At 46.4% G+C, this 20,584-nt stretch overlaps 2 protein-coding genes across 3 annotated transcripts in view; one reads left to right on the top strand and one right to left on the bottom strand.

The window, feature by feature from the left end:
• Nucleotides 1-409: 409 nt before the first annotated feature.
• On the bottom strand, nt 410-17,590 carry skic8 (SKI8 subunit of superkiller complex). Its single transcript, XM_055662707.1, has 11 exons — nt 17,459-17,590; nt 17,072-17,119; nt 16,950-16,977; nt 16,732-16,837; nt 15,165-15,337; nt 12,142-12,290; nt 8,343-8,436; nt 5,190-5,283; nt 4,985-5,077; nt 883-961; nt 410-776 (listed from the first exon to the last, which is right to left on the bottom strand). The coding sequence occupies exons 2-11, from the start codon at nt 17,081-17,083 to the stop codon at nt 687-689; spliced, it is 918 nt and encodes a 305-aa protein (XP_055518682.1). The 5' UTR covers nt 17,084-17,119; nt 17,459-17,590; the 3' UTR covers nt 410-686.
• The window catches only part of crabp1a (cellular retinoic acid binding protein 1a), a 41,586-nt gene continuing 38,561 nt past the window's right edge, over nt 17,560-20,584 (top strand). Inside the window, exon 1 of one of the 2 annotated variants that reach the window (XM_055662710.1) lies at nt 17,560-17,709. In XM_055662710.1, the coding sequence (XP_055518685.1) occupies nt 17,560-17,709 (150 nt within the window). Of the gene's footprint in view, nt 17,716-20,584 lie in introns of both variants that reach the window. The other variant, XM_055662709.1, reaches the window with a different exon arrangement.

Raw genomic sequence — 20,584 nt, 5'->3', positions numbered from 1 at the left:
TCCTTGATGTGTCTCAGCATTTGAAGCTCACACTCCAGGTCATCAACATTGAGCCAGAGTTACTCGATCAACCAACACTTGCTGCAGATGTGGTCACTACGAACCACCAAGCGATCCACTAGCTTCCACATCACGTAATCCCGCATGCCTCCCCAATGTATTTCCAACTGCTGTTTGCATCTCCCATTTGCTGCTGCTCTGGGCTTGATAAGTCAGCACTCTTCCTCGGCCCTTCTCAAGGAAGCCTCTCAAGCCAAAGCCTCAAGTTGCGCTTTTCCTGATGATCATGGCAGTTCCAACAGGTCAGATTAATTTTGTGACCAATGTGATTTTCAACCAACCTGACGGGCAGCTGTGATTATGTAGAAACGTGCATCATTTCATCTGCTGAATCAGGACTCCAATCACATATATAAAACCATGTTTATTTCAGCAACTACAAAAATAAAACAAAAACAATACACACTTGGGGAACAGCATAAATGTAAATAAGAACTATGAGAAAATCTTCCCACATAAACCAAATTAAAATAAGATGAATGGTTTACAAACTCAGATTTCATGATGGTTCCTTCCATTTCATAATTGTTGACATAAAAATCACACTTTACACATTCCCAGAGAGGCATCAGTTTGGAGTCGAGAGAGATCTTGGTTCGGTTTTATATTCTGAGCAGGAGAACACTTCAGATTGGACAGTCATAAATATGGATCTCACGATCGTCTGCGACAGATACTATCTTTGACCCATTTCCATTGTACTTAGCACCCCAGACCTGTTGAGAATGCGGAATGTTTTATTTAGGGAGACATTTTACAACAGTTACAGCACAGAATTTAATTAACTCAGATATGCTGGACATTTGTTTTAAGGTTAGTTACCTGATCTAGGTGATCAAAAAATGTGTGTACACAACTTCTGGAGCCAGCGTCCCACACCTTAACACTTTTGTCAGAAGAGCTGATGGGAAAACAAGCTGGTTACAAACTGAACAACTAAAGCAGGGCAGGAGAAGGAGTGCAAGACAAATTGCATAGCATTTTTTATTTTTTTTAAATTTTATTAGAAGTACAATCATATGGCACCAAAGTGCCTAATATATATTTTCATAATACATTTTATGTACAATTTCCTTTTTTTTGTTACATTGAAAAAAGATTAGAATAAGAAAAAGAAGTTAGATAGTAAAGGATAGAAAGATGTGAAATATAGTGTGTGAAGAAAGAAAACGAGTAAATGAAGAAAGTTGAGAAAGAGAAAATAGAAAATAAAATAAGAAAAGGAGATCATTATTTATAATCTTGACCAACCCTCGTCCAGTCCTGAAACAGTTCTTTTACAATTATGTTGCACCATATGATTCCAAAAAAACGACGAATGGAGACCAACTCGTTATGAATTGGTCTGATTTATCCATCAGGAGGAATCGCATTTCCTCAAGATGAGCGGTGTCCAACATACTCGCAATCCACATTTTAAGCGTTGGTATTGATGTACCCTTCCAAAATTTAAGTATTAATTTTTTTGCTATTATTAAACCATAGTTAAAGAATAGATTTTGAGATGTGTTCAATTTATTCCCATCTTCCATTACGCCAAATATAATCATTTCAGTATTAGGTTCCATTCTTGTCTTGAATAATTTTCTAAATATTTCAAAAATATCATTCCAAAATCTATAAAGTTTTATGCAGGAAACTAAGGAGTGTGTTATAGTTGTATTTTGGACTAGACATTTATCACAAGTGGCGGATATATTTGGATAACATTTGTTCAATCTTGTTTTTGAATAATATAATCTATGTACAATTTTAAATTGCATAGCATTCTTAAATAGGATGCACAGGCTCTGGATCAAATAGATGATTCTGCAGTCTGTTCAATTGATTTAACAGCAGTCAACAAGTGAGCAACAGCTACAATAATACATAGCATTTTACTTTCATGAACTATTTTGATCAGAATGAAGACCATCTAAACTGAGCTCTAAATAAATACAGATAGACACTAAATGCTGGAGTAACTCAGCGGGACATGCAGCATCTCTGGAGAGAAGGAATGGGTAAGGTTCGGGTCTAGACCCTTCAGTATACTGCAGCCTAACTTTCATCATGCCAAAATGCACAAAAAAAAAAATTATACATTTATTCCAAGGCAGATTGGCCTTCAGGGAAAGCATTTATATTACAATAATTCCATGCTGTCCCCAAATATTACCATACAAAAACACATTTCAACGAGAGGCATATGTGGCCGACAATACAGCCTCTCCCTTCACGTCAACACCATCCCACCTCCCATTCCCTTCTTGGCTTGTGCTAGAGGACTTCCATGCAAAAGTGAGAAAATGTTTTGCAGGTGGACAGGTACATGATCTGCTATTTGTAGGCTATCTACTGATGTTGGAGGCCAGGCCAAAAAATAAAAATCAACGATGATGCAGATGCTGTAAATCCGAGATAAAAACGATGCACTGGAAAAAACGATTTATTTAAGAAGGAACTGCAGATGTTGGAATATCGAAAGTAGACAAAAATACTGGAGAAACTCAGCGGGTGAAGCAGCATCTATGGAGTGAAGGAAAAAGGCGACTTTTCGGGTCGAGACCCGGAAGGGTCTCGACCCGAAACTTCGCCTTTTTCCTTCACTCCATAGATGCTACCTCGCCCGCTGAGTTTCTCCAGCATTTTTGTCGACTGGAAAGACTATGGACAGGTAGCATCTGTAGAGTTATGAGACCATTGGAACTTTTTATTTCAGATAATATCTTAGTTTTAGCTCAGTGTTAGAGGGCTCAACTCACCAGGGACTAACTTTTAAAAGCCATTTTCACGTTACGAGCTGACACAAGAGGTAACCCGAGTTAAACCTCGTGGTAATAACGTATGATTAACGTACGGCATTCGTGGACGCAACTGAGTGCATCGTGGCGCTAATGGCAGGTTCTCGTGTAACTTGTCTACTCTTGCAAAAAATCAAACACGTTTGAAATTTTCCACGAGTCAATTTTACTCTTGTGGTTAATAATTGAAACATTTTAACTCGATTTAAGAACGTAGTGGACCGTGCGTTTACCTTAGTGTATCGTGAGTCTACCGTGGGAACTCTTTAACTCAGCGGGCAGGCAGCAGCAGATTGTCGCTCCCTTCAGTTTCCCAGCGACAGTCACCTGCCACGCGAGAGAGATCATGCACTGTTGTAGGTCTCGTTTGCACGTCGGTGTTTCTGTCTTTCTCCACTCATTGTTGGTCCTATCTGTCACCACCCCCACCTACACCCCTCTGCTTCCTGGCCATGTGTGTGACCCGTTCCCTCCCCTCTCCAGCTCCCCGCCCATTGCACCGGCTTGGGGGCTTTGCACTGTCTTCACGTCGGCGATGCCAGCAGGTCTGTGCCAGTCACCGGACACGTCAGGACCAATGGGACATCGACCCCCAGGCCCACCAGGCCCACTGCAAGCACGGAGAACCCAGAGACCCACAGCCAACAGCATCTCCAGCCCAGCCCCGCTCGAACTCCAGAGGAACCCAGGTTGCGGATGAGGGGGCGCAGCTCGGGCTGTGGGCGAACTGCCACTTATCGCCGTAGCGGCGCATCGAGGAGCGGGTTCCTGTTGGTCCTGACGTCTCCAGCCACCCTTGTACTGCCCTTGCAGGTGAGTAGGAGAGTGGGGTTGTTTGCAGGTGCAGAGGGTGGGAGCAAGGGCGGTACAGTTCCCAGTCTCAGCTCCTGTCCAGGGGGGTAGCCGGAGACGTCAGGACCAACGGGACACCAACCCCCAGGCCCACTGCAAGCACGGAGATCCCAGAGACCCACAGCCAGCAGCAACTCCAGCCCAGCCCCGCTCCAACTCCAGAGGAACACGCTCCCCGTTGGGGCAGAAGCTGATGGTGTGCAAGGTACGTCTTGTTCTTGGGGTGGCGGATGAGGGGGCGCAGCTCGGGCTGTGGGCAAACTGCCACTTGTCGCCGTAGCGGCCCATTGGGGAGCGGATTCCTCTGGAGTTGGAGGGGGAGGGGGGTATTGTGCTGTTTGATCGCCCCCTGCTATCCCAGGGACAGGGAGACACAGCGGCTTTTGAGAATGGTGGGCAATCACTTCCAAAGTTCTGCCCACACAGTCAGTACACCTCTCCTACACTTGTCTCCCGCACTAAGATCATCTCGCAGAGAATGATCCCAGCCTAACCCTCCCTATTCTCTCCTATTCTGCAAGAAAAAACTACATTGAAGACTCAAACTCGCGATCGAGTAACTGCCGGGATCGAGGCGCAAACTCGCGGCCTTGCGGATATGAGCCGAGCACTCTACCACTGAGCCAGCCGTTAAAATCTATGCTAAAAATCTTCCATTCCGAAAGCCGAAAAATTCCAAATTACAAAAAGTGTCTGGTCCCAAGGCTTATGGATATAAGGTTGTGCACCAGTATTGTTTACTGAAAGGCATCGCCAAACAGAAAAGTCTTCAGTCTAGATTTAAAAGAGCTGAGAGTTGCAGCAGACTGCAGTTTTCTGGGAGTTTGTTCCAGATATGTGGTGCATAAAAACTAAATGCTGCCTCTCCATGTTTAGTTCTGACTCTGGGGACACAGAGCAGACCTGTCCCAGACGATCTGAGAGGTCTGGGTGGTTCGTAGCTAAGCAGAAGATCAGAAATGTATTTTGGTCCTAAACCATTCAGTGCTTTGTAAACCAACAGTAGTATTTTGAAATCAATTCTTTGACAGACAGGAAGCCAGTGTAAGGACCTCAGAACTGGAGTAATGTGATCTACTTTTTTGGTCTTAGCACTGAATACCACGTATAAACAAAATGTTGGTCTCAAGTTAACCTGGTTGGTGCATCCAACGAAAGAGCATAGAGAGGGATCTCAGAAATCTCGCTGAACATTTGCACAATATCTTACTGCATAACTTCAGAACAAAGGAGTTGAAGTCATCATTTCAAAAACTAGGCCTTTAAACAAACAATGAATACAGCATTACCTTGATACAAAGTGTGTGTCGTCTGGGCAGAAAGCGACACTCAACACCCAGGATCCGTGACCACTCAGCGTACCTGCAAGATTGCCATGTTGTCTGCAGGAAGGAAGAGACACAAGGAGTTGTGTGAACCAGGACCACGTGATATAGTAGGACTGTTGAAGCCCAATCTAAAAAATCATCAAATAAATGCAATGAAACTACTCACACGTCATAAATCTTTATGTAACCATCATCAGAAGCAGTAATTAGAAGCTGAGAGTCAGGGGAGAATGTCAGAGATCTGATTGGCTTGGCGTGGCCTGGAAGTTAAAGAGTTGAACCATTTCAAAACAAAGTCATTTAGTTTAGAGATACAGCACGGAAACAGGCCCTTTGGCCCACTGAGTCCGTGCCGACCAACGATCCCCATACACTAGCACTGTCCTACATATTACAGACATTTTACAATCTTTATGCCAAGTAACCAGCAAGCCTGTATGGCTTTGGAGTGTGGGTGGAAACTGGAGCACCCGGAGAAAACCCACGCGGTCACAGGGAGAACGCACAAACTCCGCACAGCCAGCACCCTTAATAATAATAATAATAATAATAATAAATTTTATTTATGGGCGCCTTTCAAGAGTCTCAAGGACACCTTACAAAAATTTAGCAAGTAGAGGAAAACATGTAAGGGGAATGAAATAAATAGTAGAGACATGACTAGTACACAAATTAAAGACAGAATTCAATTCAAAACACAATATGAGGCAATTCAAGCACAGATGAAAAGGGAGGGGGACTTGGGGCTAAGGATAGGCAGAGGTGAAGAGATGGGTCTTGAGGCGGGACTGGAAGATGGTGAGGGACACGGAATTGCGGATCAGTTGGGGGAGGGAATTCCAGAGCCTGGGAGCTGCCCTGGAGAAGGCTCTGTCCCCAAAACTGCGGACGTTGGACTTGTGGATGGAGAGGAGACCGGCTGATGTGGATCTGAGGGACCGTGAGGGTTGGTAGGGGGCGAGGAGGTCAGTGAGATATGGGAGGGCCAGATGGTGGAGGGCTTTGTAGGTGAGGACCAGGATTTTGTAAGTGATCCGGTGGGAGATGGGAAGCCAGTGATGTTGTTTGAGGACTGGAGTGATGTGATGCCAGGATTTGGTGTGGGTGATGAGTCGGGCGGCTGCGTTCTGGACCAGTTGGAGTCGGTTGATGTAGGTGGAGCTGATGCCAAGGAGAAGTGAGTTGCAGTAGTCCAGTCGGGAGGAGATGAAGGCATGGATGAGTCTTTCAGCAGCGGGAGGTGTGAGAGAGGGTCTGATTTTGGCGATGTTGCGGAGGTGAAAGAAGGAGGTTTTAATGACATGGCGGATGTGAGGCTCAAGGGAGAGGGTGGAATCAAAGATCACGCCAAGGTTGCGGGCCTGGGGAGATGGGGAGACAATGGTGCCGTCGATGGTGAGAGTGGGGTTATTGATTTTGCTGAGTGTGGATTTGGAGCCTATGAGGAGGAATTCTGTCTTATCGCTGTTGAGTTTGAGGAAGTTATGTTGCATCCAGGTTTTTATAGCTGACAAACAGGAATTGATATGGGAGAGTGTCATGATTTGGTGCCGAGGTAGATCTGGGTGTCATCGGCGTAACAGTGGAAGTCCAGGTTGAAGTGGCGGAGTATCTGACCAAGGGGGAGGATGTAGATGATGAAGAGGAGGGGGCCGAGTACGGAGCCTTGGGGAACGCCTTGAGTGACTGTGGCTGTAGCAGAGATGTGGTTGTGGAGAGAGATGAAGTGAGATCTGTTGGAAAGGTAGGAACGGAGCCAGCTGAGTGCAGAGTCTTCAATGCCGAGGTCTTTCTGAGTCTGGTGAGCAGGATGTTATGATTCACTGTATCAAAGGCTGCGCTCGGGTCGAGGCGGATGAGGACGTTGAGGGAACCAGTGTCAGCAGAGGTGAGGAGGTCGTTGAGGACTTTGAGGAGAGCAGTTTCTGTGCTATGGAGGGGGCGAAAATAGTCAGGATCGAACCCGGATCTCTGGTGTTGTTATGCCCCTGTCCCATTTAGGAAACCTCTGGAGACTTTGTGCCCCACACAAAGCTTCCGTGCGGTTTCCAGAGGTTTTTGTCAGTCTCCCTACCTGCTTCCACTACCTGTAACCTCCGGCAACCACCTGCAACCTCCGGGAACCGCACAGAAACCTTGGGTGGGGCGCAAAGTCTCCAGAGGTTTCCGTTCAGGTTTCCTAAGTGGGACAGGGGCATAAGGGAGCAATGCTACCACTGTGCCACCCTGCCAGCCCAAAAATTGAAAAGCTATTTTAAAAATCTGTACAGATACACCACCGATTTTCCAGCAACTGATGGATCGGCACCTCCTTTAATCCAGACAAAATTACGAGAACGCAATTGGGATTCCTACGGCCGACAGACTAGTTCACTGTGCGACCACAGTTGGCACTGAGTGTGGCATGTGCTCTTTTGGGACGTGTGCCTTTGTCCCGAAATAATTAATTGTTTTTATTATTATAATTATTTAGGTTTCTAGCAGTCCATGGTGCTTTAGAGACAGTGTAGGGGTATAATTGGTGGGTCAGAGGTGTATTATTGAATTATTATTACATTACTGTTCTTGGTGCAGCCAAACAGATAATCGGGCAAGGCCCTGGAACCAAGGGTGCTGGAAAACAGTGGTGTACCTGTATATTTCACATTGTAGTAAAACACTCCATCTTGTATTTGCTACGCATGGATCTTACAGGCAAATGTAGCAACAAGAGACATTTGCAATGGACGCAAGCAAGAACAACAATGACTAAATGCTAAACACCTTCTGAGTCAAACGCCATAGAAGTATGTTACATGGCAGGGAACACACCTGGCCAATGGAGCAAATAACTGCTCAAGAAGCAATTAACTCAGAAGCTCACGAGCGGCAGCTTCAGCAGAGTGTGGGGTGGGGGATGTGTGCAGGAAATTGGGATTCCAAAAAACAACTATTATTTGCATGGGAATCTATCCAAAGCTGGCCTCTGCCTGCTTATTCAGATCTGCTGCCATAGAACGTCAGCACAATTTGATCAATTCCAGTTGCATCACTGCAAATACTGACTACCAGTGGGTACTGACTGTCAAAACACAAAGTGCTGGAGGAACCCAGCGGGTCAGGCAGCATCTAGGGAGGGACTGGATAGGCAACGTTTCGGTCGGGGCCTTTTCTTCAGTTCAGGAACAGATTGCCGGCCTTTCTCTCTGGGGGAATCAACCACAGTGGATGAGCATTCCTGCCTCCTTGACCAACTCCATATGTTGGCTCAGTGATGTCTCCACTATTCACACTTTGTAGATGTTTTCCACCGACCACAGCCCCCGTGTGTACATTTTACCTTCCAGCGTGTGCAACAACTTGCCGGTTGCAATGTCGAACATATTGATGATCCCATCAATGGCACCACTGGCTAGGTACTTCCCGTCAGGACTCTGCAAGAAACAGAGATTCATCCGTCAGGTTGTGAATTAATAATCTTAACCCCAATTTAATTAATCACCAGTACAGCCGCTCAGTCATACAGCGTGGAAACAGGCCCATTGGCCCAACTTGCCCACACCGACCAACATGCCCCATCTACACTAGTCCCACCTGTGTGTGCTTGGCTCATATCCCACTAAACCTGTCCAATCTATGTACTTGTCCAAATGTCTCTTAAATGTTATGATAGTACCTGCCTCAACTACCTCCTCTGGCAGCTTGATCCATACACCCACCACCCTTTGTGTAAAACAGTTCCCCCTCAGGTTCCTATTAAATCTTTGCCCCTTCACCTTAAAACCTATATCCTCTTGTTCCCGGTTCCCCTACTCTGGGCTGTGCATTTCCCCGATCTATTCCTCTCATAATCTTGTACACCTCTAAGATCACCCCTCATCCTCCTGCCCTCCAAGGAATAAAGTTCTAGCCTGCTCAACTTCTCCCTATAGCTCAGGCCCTCGAGTCCTGGCAACATCCTTGTAGATCTTCTAGGCACCCTTTCTAGCTGAAACATTGCCCAAGGGAACACAGACTAGTAAACCAGCAATCTCATTACACTAGTACTATCCTAGACACCAGGACAATTTATAATCTTTGCTAAAGCCAATTAACCTACAATCTTGTACATCTTTGGAGTGTGGGACAAAACTGGAGCACCCAGGGAAAACTCACACTGTATGGGGAGAAGGTATGAACTCTGTACAGACAGCACCCGTAGTCAGGACCGAACCCGGGTCTCTGGCGCTGCAAGACAGAAACTCTACCGCTGCGCCACTGTGCCGTCCAAATTAAATGTGATGCCCTAATAACATGCAAATGTTCTGTAGACTTCTCAGAAGAGTGTGGCTACGTGCGTTTGCAGGGGCAGGCTCAAGGTATCCAAAATTAACGTGGCAATGCTGCAGTTTCAAAGCACCATCTTTCACAGCTCTGGTGAGCCACGCAGGCAATGGTACTTTATGTTCACATGTACCTAAGTAGTGACATTCGTTTTTGCACACAGTTTAAGATAGTAGAACACACTGAGTCCGTACACAAGAGTCACCACATATTAAACACCATCTTGTACCCTTCAACTCCAATGTTTTTTTTTTAATGTAATGTCTTAGCTGGCCATAAAGGTTTGTTGTCCTGAGATAGCAGTTGTCAGTGATCAAAATCTTGGGCCAGATATAGGTTTATTATTACGTCCTGAGGTACAGTGAAAAGCTTTGTTTCCATGCTATTCACATAGATTAGATATACCATATATAAATACAGGTGCACAACCTTTTATCCGGTGTTCCAGAAACCGAAAAGCTCCGAAAACCGGCCATTTTTTCCGGATGTCGTCTGCGCACCAAAGCTCGCGTTTGGCGCCAAACCTGACCCAAAACGACCCACGGTCAACCCAGGTCTGTACTACTGTAGCGGCTGCCTCCTCCCTGGAGACCGGGAGACGCTTAAACATCTGTAAATCATTGCTTAAATGTTAGTCAGTTAGTTTGGAGGGCTTTTATGTGAAGGGGGGTGAAGGGGTAAACTTTAATTCTTAGTCCCCTACCTGGTCGGAGAGGCGGGGAGCGGTCAATGCCTTACCGGGTCGCTGTGCAGTAAGCTCCGCAGCGCTGTGGCCGGTCTGGCCGCAGGGCGGCGCCAGTTGTAGCTCCGACCCCGGCAACTCTACTCCTGGCTGCGAGGCGCTCCAAATCCAGCGCGGCCCGCGGCCGGACGCCCCAGCTTGTCGGGAGTCGGCGACGTCGCAGCGCTGGGATGCCTGCGGGGTGCGGGCAATGCCTTGCCGGGTCGCCGTGCGGCAAGCTCCGGAGCGCTGTGGCCGCCGACACACAACATCGCGGAGCGTCGCTGGATTTGGAGCCGCGCAGCCAGGGGTAGAGTTGCCGGGGTCGGAGCTCCAACCGGCGCCGCCCGCGGCCGGACGGAGCCCCCAGCTCCGCGGCGGCTCCAAATCCAGCGACGCTCAATGTTGGAAGAAGTTTCCGGAGCTTGCCGCACGGCGACCCGGTAAGGCATTGCCCGCACCCCGCTGTATCAGCTGCGACCAAAGATCCTAAGCGGAGCTCCTCTAGGATCTTTGGCTGCGACGCCGCCGACTCCCGACATTCTCGGAGCTGGGACGTCCGGCCGTGGATTTGGAGCGCCTCGCAGCCAGGGGTATTGCCGGGGGTCGGAGCTACAACTGGCGCCGCCCGAGGGGAGTCGCCGACCAGGTAGGTAGGGGACTAAGAATTAAAGTTTCCCCCTTCACCCCTACACCACCACCACCACATAAAATCCCTCCAAACTAACTGACTAACATTTATGCAATGATTCTCCCGGTCTCCGGGGAGGAGGCAGCTGCTCCAGACTTTTCAAGCCGCCCGCGCTACCTACCTAATCTACGCTAAAAATCTTCCATTCTGAAATCCGAAAATGTCCGAAATCCGACAAGTGTCTGGTCCCAAGGCTTTCGGATAAAAGGTTGTGCACCTGTACAATCAGTTCAAACTCAAGTACAATTAATAAAGCAAAGGGGATGATAGTGCCTAATATAGTTCTCGGCCTCAATTCTATAAACAAAGTTCAACGTCCACAATGGGGTAAAGAAGACAGGAACCTGGTTTAAGGTTTTACAAATCTCAAAAAGAAGTAAAGGTAGACAAAAATGCTGGAGAAACTCAGCGGGTGAGGCAGCATCTATGGAGCGATGGAATAGGTGACGTTTCGGGTGAAGACCCATCTTCACAATGATAGTGGGGGGGGGGGGGGTTGGGAGATGGGGAGAAGAAAGGAAGGGATGGAGACAGTAGGCTGTGGAAGAGCTGGGAAGGGGAAGGAGGGAGAAAGCAAGGACTACCTGAAATTGGAGATGTCAATGTTCATATCACTGGGGTGTAAACTACCCAAGCGAAAAATTAGATGCTGCTCCTCCAATTTACGGTGGGACTCACTATGGCCATGGAGGAGGCCCAGGACAGAAAGGTCGGATTCAGAATGGGAGGAGGAGTTGAAGTGCTGAGCCACTGGGAGATCAGGTTGATTAATGAGAACCGAGCGGAGGTGTTGGGCAAAGCGATCGCCAAGCCTGCGCTTGGTCTCAACGATGTAGAGCAGATGACACCTAGAACAGCAGATGCAATAGATGAGGTTGGAGAAGGTGCAGGTGAACCTCTGCCTCACCTGGAAAGACTGCTTGGGTCCTTGAATGGAGTCGGAGGAGGAGGTAAAGCGACAAGTGGAGCATTTCCTGCGGTTGCAAGAGGAAGTACCAGGGGAGGGGAGGGGTTGGACTAAATTGCCCATCAGGCAAAAGGAAGTATGTTTATGGACTGCATTTCAGAGCTCAAGCTCTGTAAAATTGAAGGAGCAACTAACATTTGGCATGGCAATCAAAATTAAGGGAGACAAGGGAGGACAGATATGGAGACCAGAAATAACAGGGTTTCACAAAAGAAGTAACAAAAAAGAAAAAAAAGTGTTTGCTTTTCATATTACTGGCTCTGGATCCCATGCACCGAGCTGCAAAGGGCAATTCCTGATAGTTGGGGTTCACAGAGGCAAATCAACAAGATTGGCAACACATTTAAACAAACACATTCACCAGAAACATGCTTCAGACTGCCCTCAGTCCCATCCATCAAGCCAAATGAAAACAGAATGATCCCGGCTTTGCTTACGTATGCAATGCTGAGGATGAACTTCCCTCTTGTATCCAAAGAAGATTCCTTCTTTCCACTTTCAACTCCAAATATATTTATTTTTCCCAAGTGACTCCCAGTCGCTAAAAACTTGCCATCGGGAGAGAAGGCCACGGACCAAGCATCAACTGAGAAAATACATTATTTCATTAAATTAGTCAAGAGTCAAAATTCTGACAACGGAACAATGAAACTCTTGCAGCAGCTTAATCGGCCCGTAAACGCGATACACATAGATGTATAATAAACAAAAAATTAATACATTAATAACCACAATAACAACCTCCTTCTATTTCTCCATTTATGCTGCCTCGGCAAGACAAGCAAAATAATCAAGGATGAGTTGCAGCTTCCCTGGCCACTCCCTCTTCTCACCTCTCCCATCGGGCAAAAGGTATAGAAGTGTGAAAATGCCACCTCCAAATTCAGGGACAGTTTCTTCCCAGCTTGTATTCAAGAGAGAGTTGATATAGCTCTTAGGGCTAACAGAATCAAGGTATATGGGGAAAAAGCAGGAACAGGGTACTAATACGGGATGATCAGCCATAATCATATTGAATGGCAGTGCTGGCTCGAAGGGCCGAAAGGCCTACTCCTGTATCTACTTTCGAAATTATCATACTGAGCATACTGAGACTCTATGACAGTCAGATTGGTCCGACAACTAGGAAGGGGGAGAGATGGAGAGAGAAGGAAAGCAAGGGTTACTTGAAGTTAGAGAAGTCAATATTCATACCGCTGGGGTGTAAGCTGCCCGAAGGAAATATGAGGTCAAGGGAAAGACCAAATCACATGTGTTGGTATTACTGCTGAATAAAGGTGAATAGAGATGCAAGGGAGGAGCTGGCTAAAGCCGATTGGAAAGGGATCCCAGCAGGGATTATGGTGGAGCAGGAGTTTCTGGTTGTCATTTGGAAGACGCAGGGGTTTTTCATCCCAAAGGGGAAGAAAGATTCTAAGGGGAGAATGAGGCGACCATTACTGACAAAGGAAGTCAAAGATAGCATAAAAGTAAAAGACAAAGTATATCATTTTGTGAAGGTTAACAGGAAGCTAGAAGATTGTGAAGCTTTAAAAAGACAACCGAAGGCAACTAAAAAGCCAATAAAGAAAGAAAAGGTAAAATATGAAGGTAAGCGAGCCAATAATATAAATGAGGAAACCAACATTTTCTTCAGATATATAAAGAGTGAACAAGAGACAAGAGTGAACATTGAACCACTGGAAAATTATGCTGGAGAATAATAGGGAATAAAGAAATGGTGGATGAATTTAATTAGTTCTGTGTCAGTTTTCACAGCAGAAGACACCAGCAATGTGCGAGAAGTTCAAGAATCAGGGGACAGAAGTTAGTGGAGTTGCTATTACTACGAAGGTGCTTGGGAAGCAGGTAAGTCACCTGGATCAGGTGGACTACACCTCAGGGTTCAGAAAGTGGTAGCTTTAGAGATTGTGGGGCAGCAGTAGTGATCTTTCAAGAATCACTAGAATCAGGAGTGGTCCCCAAGGACTGGAAAAGTTGTAAATGTTACTCCACTGCTCAAAGGCAGCGAGGCAAGAGAGGGGAAACTACAGGCTTACTCGGAACCACATGATAAAATAGTCAGCATGATTTGTGAAGGGGAGATATTGCCTGACAAATCTTTTGGAGTTCTTCGAGGAAGATAATAGCTGGATAGACAAAGGAGAGTCAGTGGATGTTATTTACCTGGATTTTCAGAAGATCTTTGATAAAGTGCCACACGAGGCTGCTAAACAAGATGAGAGTCCATGGTATTAGAGGGGGGGTACTAGGAAGCATGAATAGAAGATTGGCCGAATGGCGGAAGGCAAAGAGTGGAAATGAAGGGGGCTGTTTCTGGTTGTCTGTCGGTGACTAATGGTGTACTGCAGGGGTCAGTGTTGGGTCCATCATGCTGTATATTAATGATTTGGATGATGAAATTGATAGGAAATGTGGCCAGGTTTGCGGATGATACAAAGATAGGTGGAGGAGCAGGTGGTGTAGAGGAAGCAAGGAGTCTGCAGAAGCAGAAGGATTTGGACATGTTATTAGAGTGGGCAACGAAGTGGGAGATGGAATACAGCATAGCAAAGTGTGCGGTCGTGCACTTTGGTAGGAAGAATAATGGCATAGATTCAGAAATCGGAGGTACAATAGGACTTGGAAGCGCTGGAGCAGGATTCCCAAAGGGTTATTTTGCAACAAAAAGCTGGAGTAACTCAGCGGGACAGGCAGCATCTCTGGAGAGAAGGAATGGGTAACGTTTCGGGTCGAGACCCTTCTTCAGACAGGTTTCTTCTTACACAGGTTAATTTGCAAGTTGAATCCGTAGTAAGGAAGGCAAATGCAATGTTAGCATTCAATTCAAAAGGGCTAGAATATAAAGGGGTTGAGAGGGAAAGATAGATCAGCCATGATTGAATGGCGGAGTAGTCTCGATGGGCCGAATGGCCTAATTCTGCTCACATTACTTATGAATGTAAACATGGAAAACACAGCTGTGGAACCACCACCCAGCCCTAGGGTCCTGTGCCCTGGACACCCTCACGCATACCTGAACTCCAGCATTACAATTAACCAATTATTCCCCCAAGAATCATCAAAAGGTTTGCAGCAAACATTCAGACCAGCCCATCACCACCTCACTGTACAAAGCCATAATTTAAGATAATTTTATTAATGAAGGCTTATATCAGATTTTTTTTAAAGTATTTTGTTGGAAGTTTCCTCCATTCTGACTCCCAATTGTATCTCAATTATAATTTGACTGCCTTTTTCAGAAAAAGAGCTTTACAGCTAATTTGTTTATATTCTGACAGAAGCACATGAGTGTGGTCTGATACAAAGACTTAGGATAAGCCGACAATCTTCTGGAAGTGAAGTATATCGATGATAATACCTTGAGTCCGTTATTTCACTAGAATTTAATAATATTGAATGATTATGTTACTTTAAGGCAACAAGTGCAGGCAGCAGAAATACAGAGTCAACACATTACCTGGCCCAACATCCAAAGACTTGATCTGTTTCCCCAACTCCAAATCCCAGAGGCGAATGTGTGCATCCAGAGAGCTGGAGGCTGCAGTGGTCCCGGTGTGATTAATGTCAACCGATACCACTCCCAGCTGGTGCCCCTCCAGGGTCCACTGGAGCTCCAACTTCTCGTCTTGCCTGAAGCAAATATGACAAAGAGAGGTTTAGATGTTGTGGGAGCCTGCACATTATTGATGGGCACTATGATTGCAATCTTGGAGCGGACAAAATATTTGTTTGTGGGGCTCCCAGGATTGTTATTTCTGATAAGAGTGTTATATTGTCATATATATCCTAGATAGAACAATTAAATTCTTACTTGCTGCAGAACAGAATATGTAAACATAGTACGCTGAAAACATTGAATAGACGAGAATAACAAGTTCACTATGTATGTGTGTATACACACACACAATATATATATATATATATATATAAATATATATATATACACACACACACACATATATATATAATATATATACATACACTATAATGCACAAACACAAAAACGGTGTATTAATAACAATAGTTTATCTAGTTCAGAGCTTATTTGGAGGCTGTAGTGTTTAATAGACTCAAGGCAGGGGGGGGTTGCAAAAGCTGTGTCTCTGTGAAATCTAGTACAAACCGTTTCTATGATAGCTGCAGACATTTTAACCCTTGCGGTTCTCATTCTGATTGCTATATTCAAAGGGCAACAGTCACCCGATATAGATAAGGAAGCTTGTTTTTCAGCCATGTATTCTGTGTAAATGTTATGAGCGAATGTCAAGTGTCTTTTGTCTCTGGTCATGTTCAGTCTTCAGTCCTTTATAGTTCCATGGTTTCTTTGCTTTGTTAGTTATGATGTGTTCACTTTTTAGTTAAGGTCTGCAGATATTTTAATGCTTTGCTCTGATGCCGTATAACCACTGTGGTTAAATTAAAAATTTTAAAAGCACTTCTGGCGTCGGCTGTAGTAGACTTGGCAAATCATTATGAATTAGCACCCAGCACTCAGCCTGTGCCAAGGCAAATTAGGTGCTCATCCGGATACTGAAGTGCTGAGAGACTTTCTGCCTCTACCACCCATTTAGCTGGTGTGTTCCAGATAGTACCGTTTGGGTGAAAAATCATTTTAAAGTGTGAAGTGAATGGGATCCTGGGTCTCATAAGGATCGGAGAGGCAGGGGTAATAGTGAGAAAGATCTTCCACAAATCAAGTCGGCAACTTTATTTGTCACATACACATACAAGATGTACAGTGAAATCTCCCCATATCCTCCGTATCCTCATCTTAAATCTATAATGCCTGGCTTTAAATACTTATACGATGGAAAAAAATTCTCAGCATCCACACCTCTAATTATCGAAAACTCATTCGGCACATCTCCTCTGCTGCAAGGAAAGCATCCAAGTTGCTGATGAAAGCTCATTAATCTGACACAACTCTTTCTCTGCTCTCTTGTATGGCCCAAGTATGTCCAGCATTCCCCCCCCCCCCCCCCCCCCCCCACGAGTTCTCAGTTCTATGTCAAAAGCTGACTTACCATTTCCAGACTTTAACCAAGTCATCTAATGAGCCAGTCACTATGGTCTCTGAGCCATCTTTCTCACTCTTTCCCCAAGCCACAGACCAGATAGAGTCTTCATGAGCTTTAAGAATTAAACAGAGGTTTTAACACATTGAATAAATATACAACTATGGTTAGCATCATACAGTTGAAACAATAGATCTGCTTTCAGGATAAATATAAAACTGTCTCACCGTGTTCTTGCTTGAATAAGATGCTGTACTGAAAACAAGAGATAAATATGTTAACGCACAAACTGGTTTAGGACAGTGAATGACAACACTTGGATTGTTTGACACAGATGGCGTGCAGTTACCTGCGTGCTCATCCTCCCGGCTTCTGACCGACAAGAACTGAGGATTTACTGTGGAATGAAAGCATCAAAGTACTTAGAACAGTGAACAACACAAGGACTGACCCTTCGGCCCACAATGTCTGTGTAGACCGTGATACCAAGTTAAACATATTTAAAAGGCATGTATCTCTGGTTTCTACTGAGCTACAGGGAAGCAGACAGTCTGAGTGGTCGGCAGGGTGGGAGGGAGCGAGTGGAGGAAAGAATGGGTGGAGAGGGAAGATAAGGATAGGGGAGGGTTAGGATGGGGAGGAGGGACATTTGCAGGGGCCAGGTGCTGACCCGGTGCACACTGGCCCGGGTTGATTTATCGTTGCACCCGCTAACGGCCCGGTAGTGAGAACCCACCTGGTGCTACGGCCGGAGCCCGGCGGTCATCGATGTGAGGTCGGCTGCAGCGTGAGGGAGGGGAGGGGGGGACGAGGCGGGATCAGTAGGCCTCGGGCGCCATGACAACTCGCCCGGAAGTGACGCCGCGGGTCCCGCTGACGCACATGCGCGGAACGGCCTGGTCACGTGGCATGGGCCACCGGCGCCGCTGCGTTGATCTAGCGCCGGTTGACAACGTTGCCGCCGCCGCCCTGGGCCTGAGGGTGAAGGTGAGGGTGAGGGTGAGAGATACGGCGCAGAAACAAGCTCCACCGCTGCTCTAAACTCCAAAGCTGCTGCTGTACGGGTTCCTGAGGGGATGCGGCCTGGGTGGAGACCACACCCCCCCCCCCCCCCCCCTCGAGACAGCAGGGTCGTTGTGGGCCGAGCGGCCGCTGCCCTCATTGCCTTTCGCATTCCCTCCCCAGACCATCGCACAAACCCGCCTCCTGTCCATTGACTGCATTTACACTCACGCTGCCACGGCAAGGCCAACAATAATAAGCAGGGCTGCCAACATTGGTGAGAGTTGAGAGTGAGAAATTGCGAGAGAGCGTAGCAACCGAGGGGGGGAGGGAGGGTGAGTGAGGGAGGGAGGGAGTGAGGGGGGGTGAGTGAGGGGGGTCTCCCCCTCCCACGGTAGGAAGCTTTTGCATTTTTCACCTTGAAATTGTGCAATCTGGTGCATACTGTAGCGAGTATTGTAATTTACACTTGAATGCAATATTCATGCTTCAAATTGGATTAGGTTAGGCTAAATTACATTCCTAATTACATTCCACAGTAGAGCCAGGCTCCGATCAACAGGTGCAGCACATGAATGGCCTTAATATATTCATACATGGAAATCAGATTATAATCCATGCTGTTATCCATATATATAGAGAGAGAAACAGAAACATAGAAACAAGGCAAGAGGCGTCAGACATCCATCATTGTTCTGCACAAATAAAGCAATCAACCTTACCCTTTAACTATAGAAACAAGACAAAAATAATGCCACATATTCAACCGTATATGGTTCAATGAAATTAAGATATATATGTAAAACATATATGGGGTGGTATGGTGGCATAGGAGTGTGCCTTTATTTATTTATATTAAAAAAACAATTTTTTGAGCGTGAGAACTTCTGTCACTAGCGTGAGAGCCTGAGAATTTCGTCAAATGCGTGAGTCTTGATGCATGAGGGTTGGCAGCCCTGATAATAAGCGAGTGTGGTATTTCAACTGAGCATGCCCAGGTCATAGGTCACTCAAGATAAACATTCTGTACAGTTGAGCTGCTACGTGTATACAGACCTGCGTTCCATCAGTCGTCAGGATGGAACCCGGGTCTCCGGCGCTGCAAGTGCTGTTGAATTGCTACTGGAGTTAGCAACATTATTTCTCCCTTCTCTACTGGTCCATGCAGAAATCTCAGCAGTGACAATCTCATGTGCACAAACTGCATGTGACAAAAACATGTGTGAGGGCCAATTTCTCAGCATTAATAAGGTTGGGCGGAGTGATGGCATAGAAAATAGGTGCAAGAGGAGGCCATTCGGCCCTTTGAGCCAGCACCGCCATTCATTGTGATCATGGCTGATTGTCCCCAATCAATAACCCGTGCCCACCTTCTCCCCATATCCCTTGATCCCACTAGCCCCTAGAGCTCTATCTAACTCTCTCTTAAATCCGTCCAGTGATTTGGCCTCCACTGCCCTCTGGCAGGGAATTCCACAAATTCACAACTCTGGGTGAAAAGGTTTTTTCGTACCTCAGTCTTAAATGGCCTCCCCTTTATTCTAAGACCTTTGGCCCCTGGTTCTGGACTCACCCAATATTGGGAACATTGTTCCTGCATCTAGCTTGTCCAGTCCTTTTATAATTTTATATGTTTCTATAAGATTCCCCCTCATCCTAAACCCCAGTGAATACAAGCCTAGTCTTTTCAATCTTTCCTCATATGACAGTCCTGCCATCCCAGGGATCAATCTTGTGAACCTACGCTGCACTGCCTCAATCACAACGATGTCCTTCCTCAAATTAGATGCCAGATGGTGGGGACTATTCACGGGAAGAGAAATCCTTAGGGTACAAACCAGAACCAAGATATTACAAAGCATCAAATGTCCTGGAGTGCAGATGTTGATGATGTTACTGTGAAATGCGCCAATTGGTGGTGGTTGATTTTGTGAGTTTATGTGGACGTAATGGGGAACATCTGGTCAATTCCAAGCCCTGGGTTCGACCCTGACCTGGGTCGCTGTCTCTGTGGAGTTTGCACATTCTCCCTGTGCAATATAATGTTGGTTTCCTCCACATTCCAAAGATGTGCAGGTTCATAGGTTGATTGGCCTCTGAAAATTGCCCAGATTGTGTAGCGAGTGGATGAGAAAGTGAGATAATGTAGAACATGTGCAAACGGGTGATCAGCGTGTACATTGGTGGGCGGAAGGGCCTGTTTCCGTGCTATGTCCCCAAACCAAACTAATCTAACTAGGTAAAGGTAGTCTGGGACCAAAAAGAATGAGGGGACTTAGGTGAGAGGGGAAAGATTTAATAAGAACCTGAGGTTCAACTTTTGTCCACAGTGGTTGTGGGGAAGTTACCAAGGCAGGTATAATAACAACATTTTGAAAGACATTTGGACATGTGCATGGATGGGAATCCTCTCTCTCTCTCTCTCAATACATCAAGCAGTCATTATAATACAATGGTGCAACCTTTATTTACAATGCTCTCAACCTCTTGCGGCGACCAGCGTACTCGAGCACGGACATGGGCCCGGAAGAGGGGCAGGCAACCGACTCTGGTGTGACCATTCCGGAGCCTGGGCCCTGATGAGCAATTCCGGCGGAGCGGGGATGAGCTTGGTCAGAATCATTCCTCTCCCCGACACCCGCCATGACAGGGTGAGGCCCCCCCCCCCCCCCCCCCCCCCCCCCCCCCCACCTTGCAGCCACGACACATCCCACCCCCTCCCCTGAGGGGCAATGCGCTGGCTGAAATTGACCAAATTCCTCACTCTTAACACATCACAATAGAAACTAGGCAGTCCCTGTGTGGCGGGTCAACTGATGCCTGCCACCGGGAGCCACAAACCCCCCCTTTGGCAACTGCC

The sequence above is a fragment of the Leucoraja erinacea genome, chromosome 36 (assembly GCF_028641065.1).
Source record: "Leucoraja erinacea ecotype New England chromosome 36, Leri_hhj_1, whole genome shotgun sequence".
Taxonomy (NCBI): Eukaryota; Metazoa; Chordata; class Chondrichthyes; order Rajiformes; family Rajidae; genus Leucoraja; species Leucoraja erinaceus.
This window is presented reverse-complemented; position numbering and strand designations above follow the sequence as displayed.

What these genes read in the sequence shown, in the direction of transcription:
- skic8 (XM_055662707.1), bottom strand. An exon ending in GTCTTTGGATGTTGGGCCAG is followed by an intron (nt 12,291 to 15,164) that starts GTAATGTGTTGA and finishes GTATTTTCTCAG; the next exon opens with TTGATGCTTGGTCCGTGGCC. An exon ending in TACATAAAGATTTATGACGT is followed by an intron (nt 5,078 to 5,189) that starts GTGAGTAGTTTC and finishes TCCTTCCTGCAG; the next exon opens with ACAACATGGCAATCTTGCAG.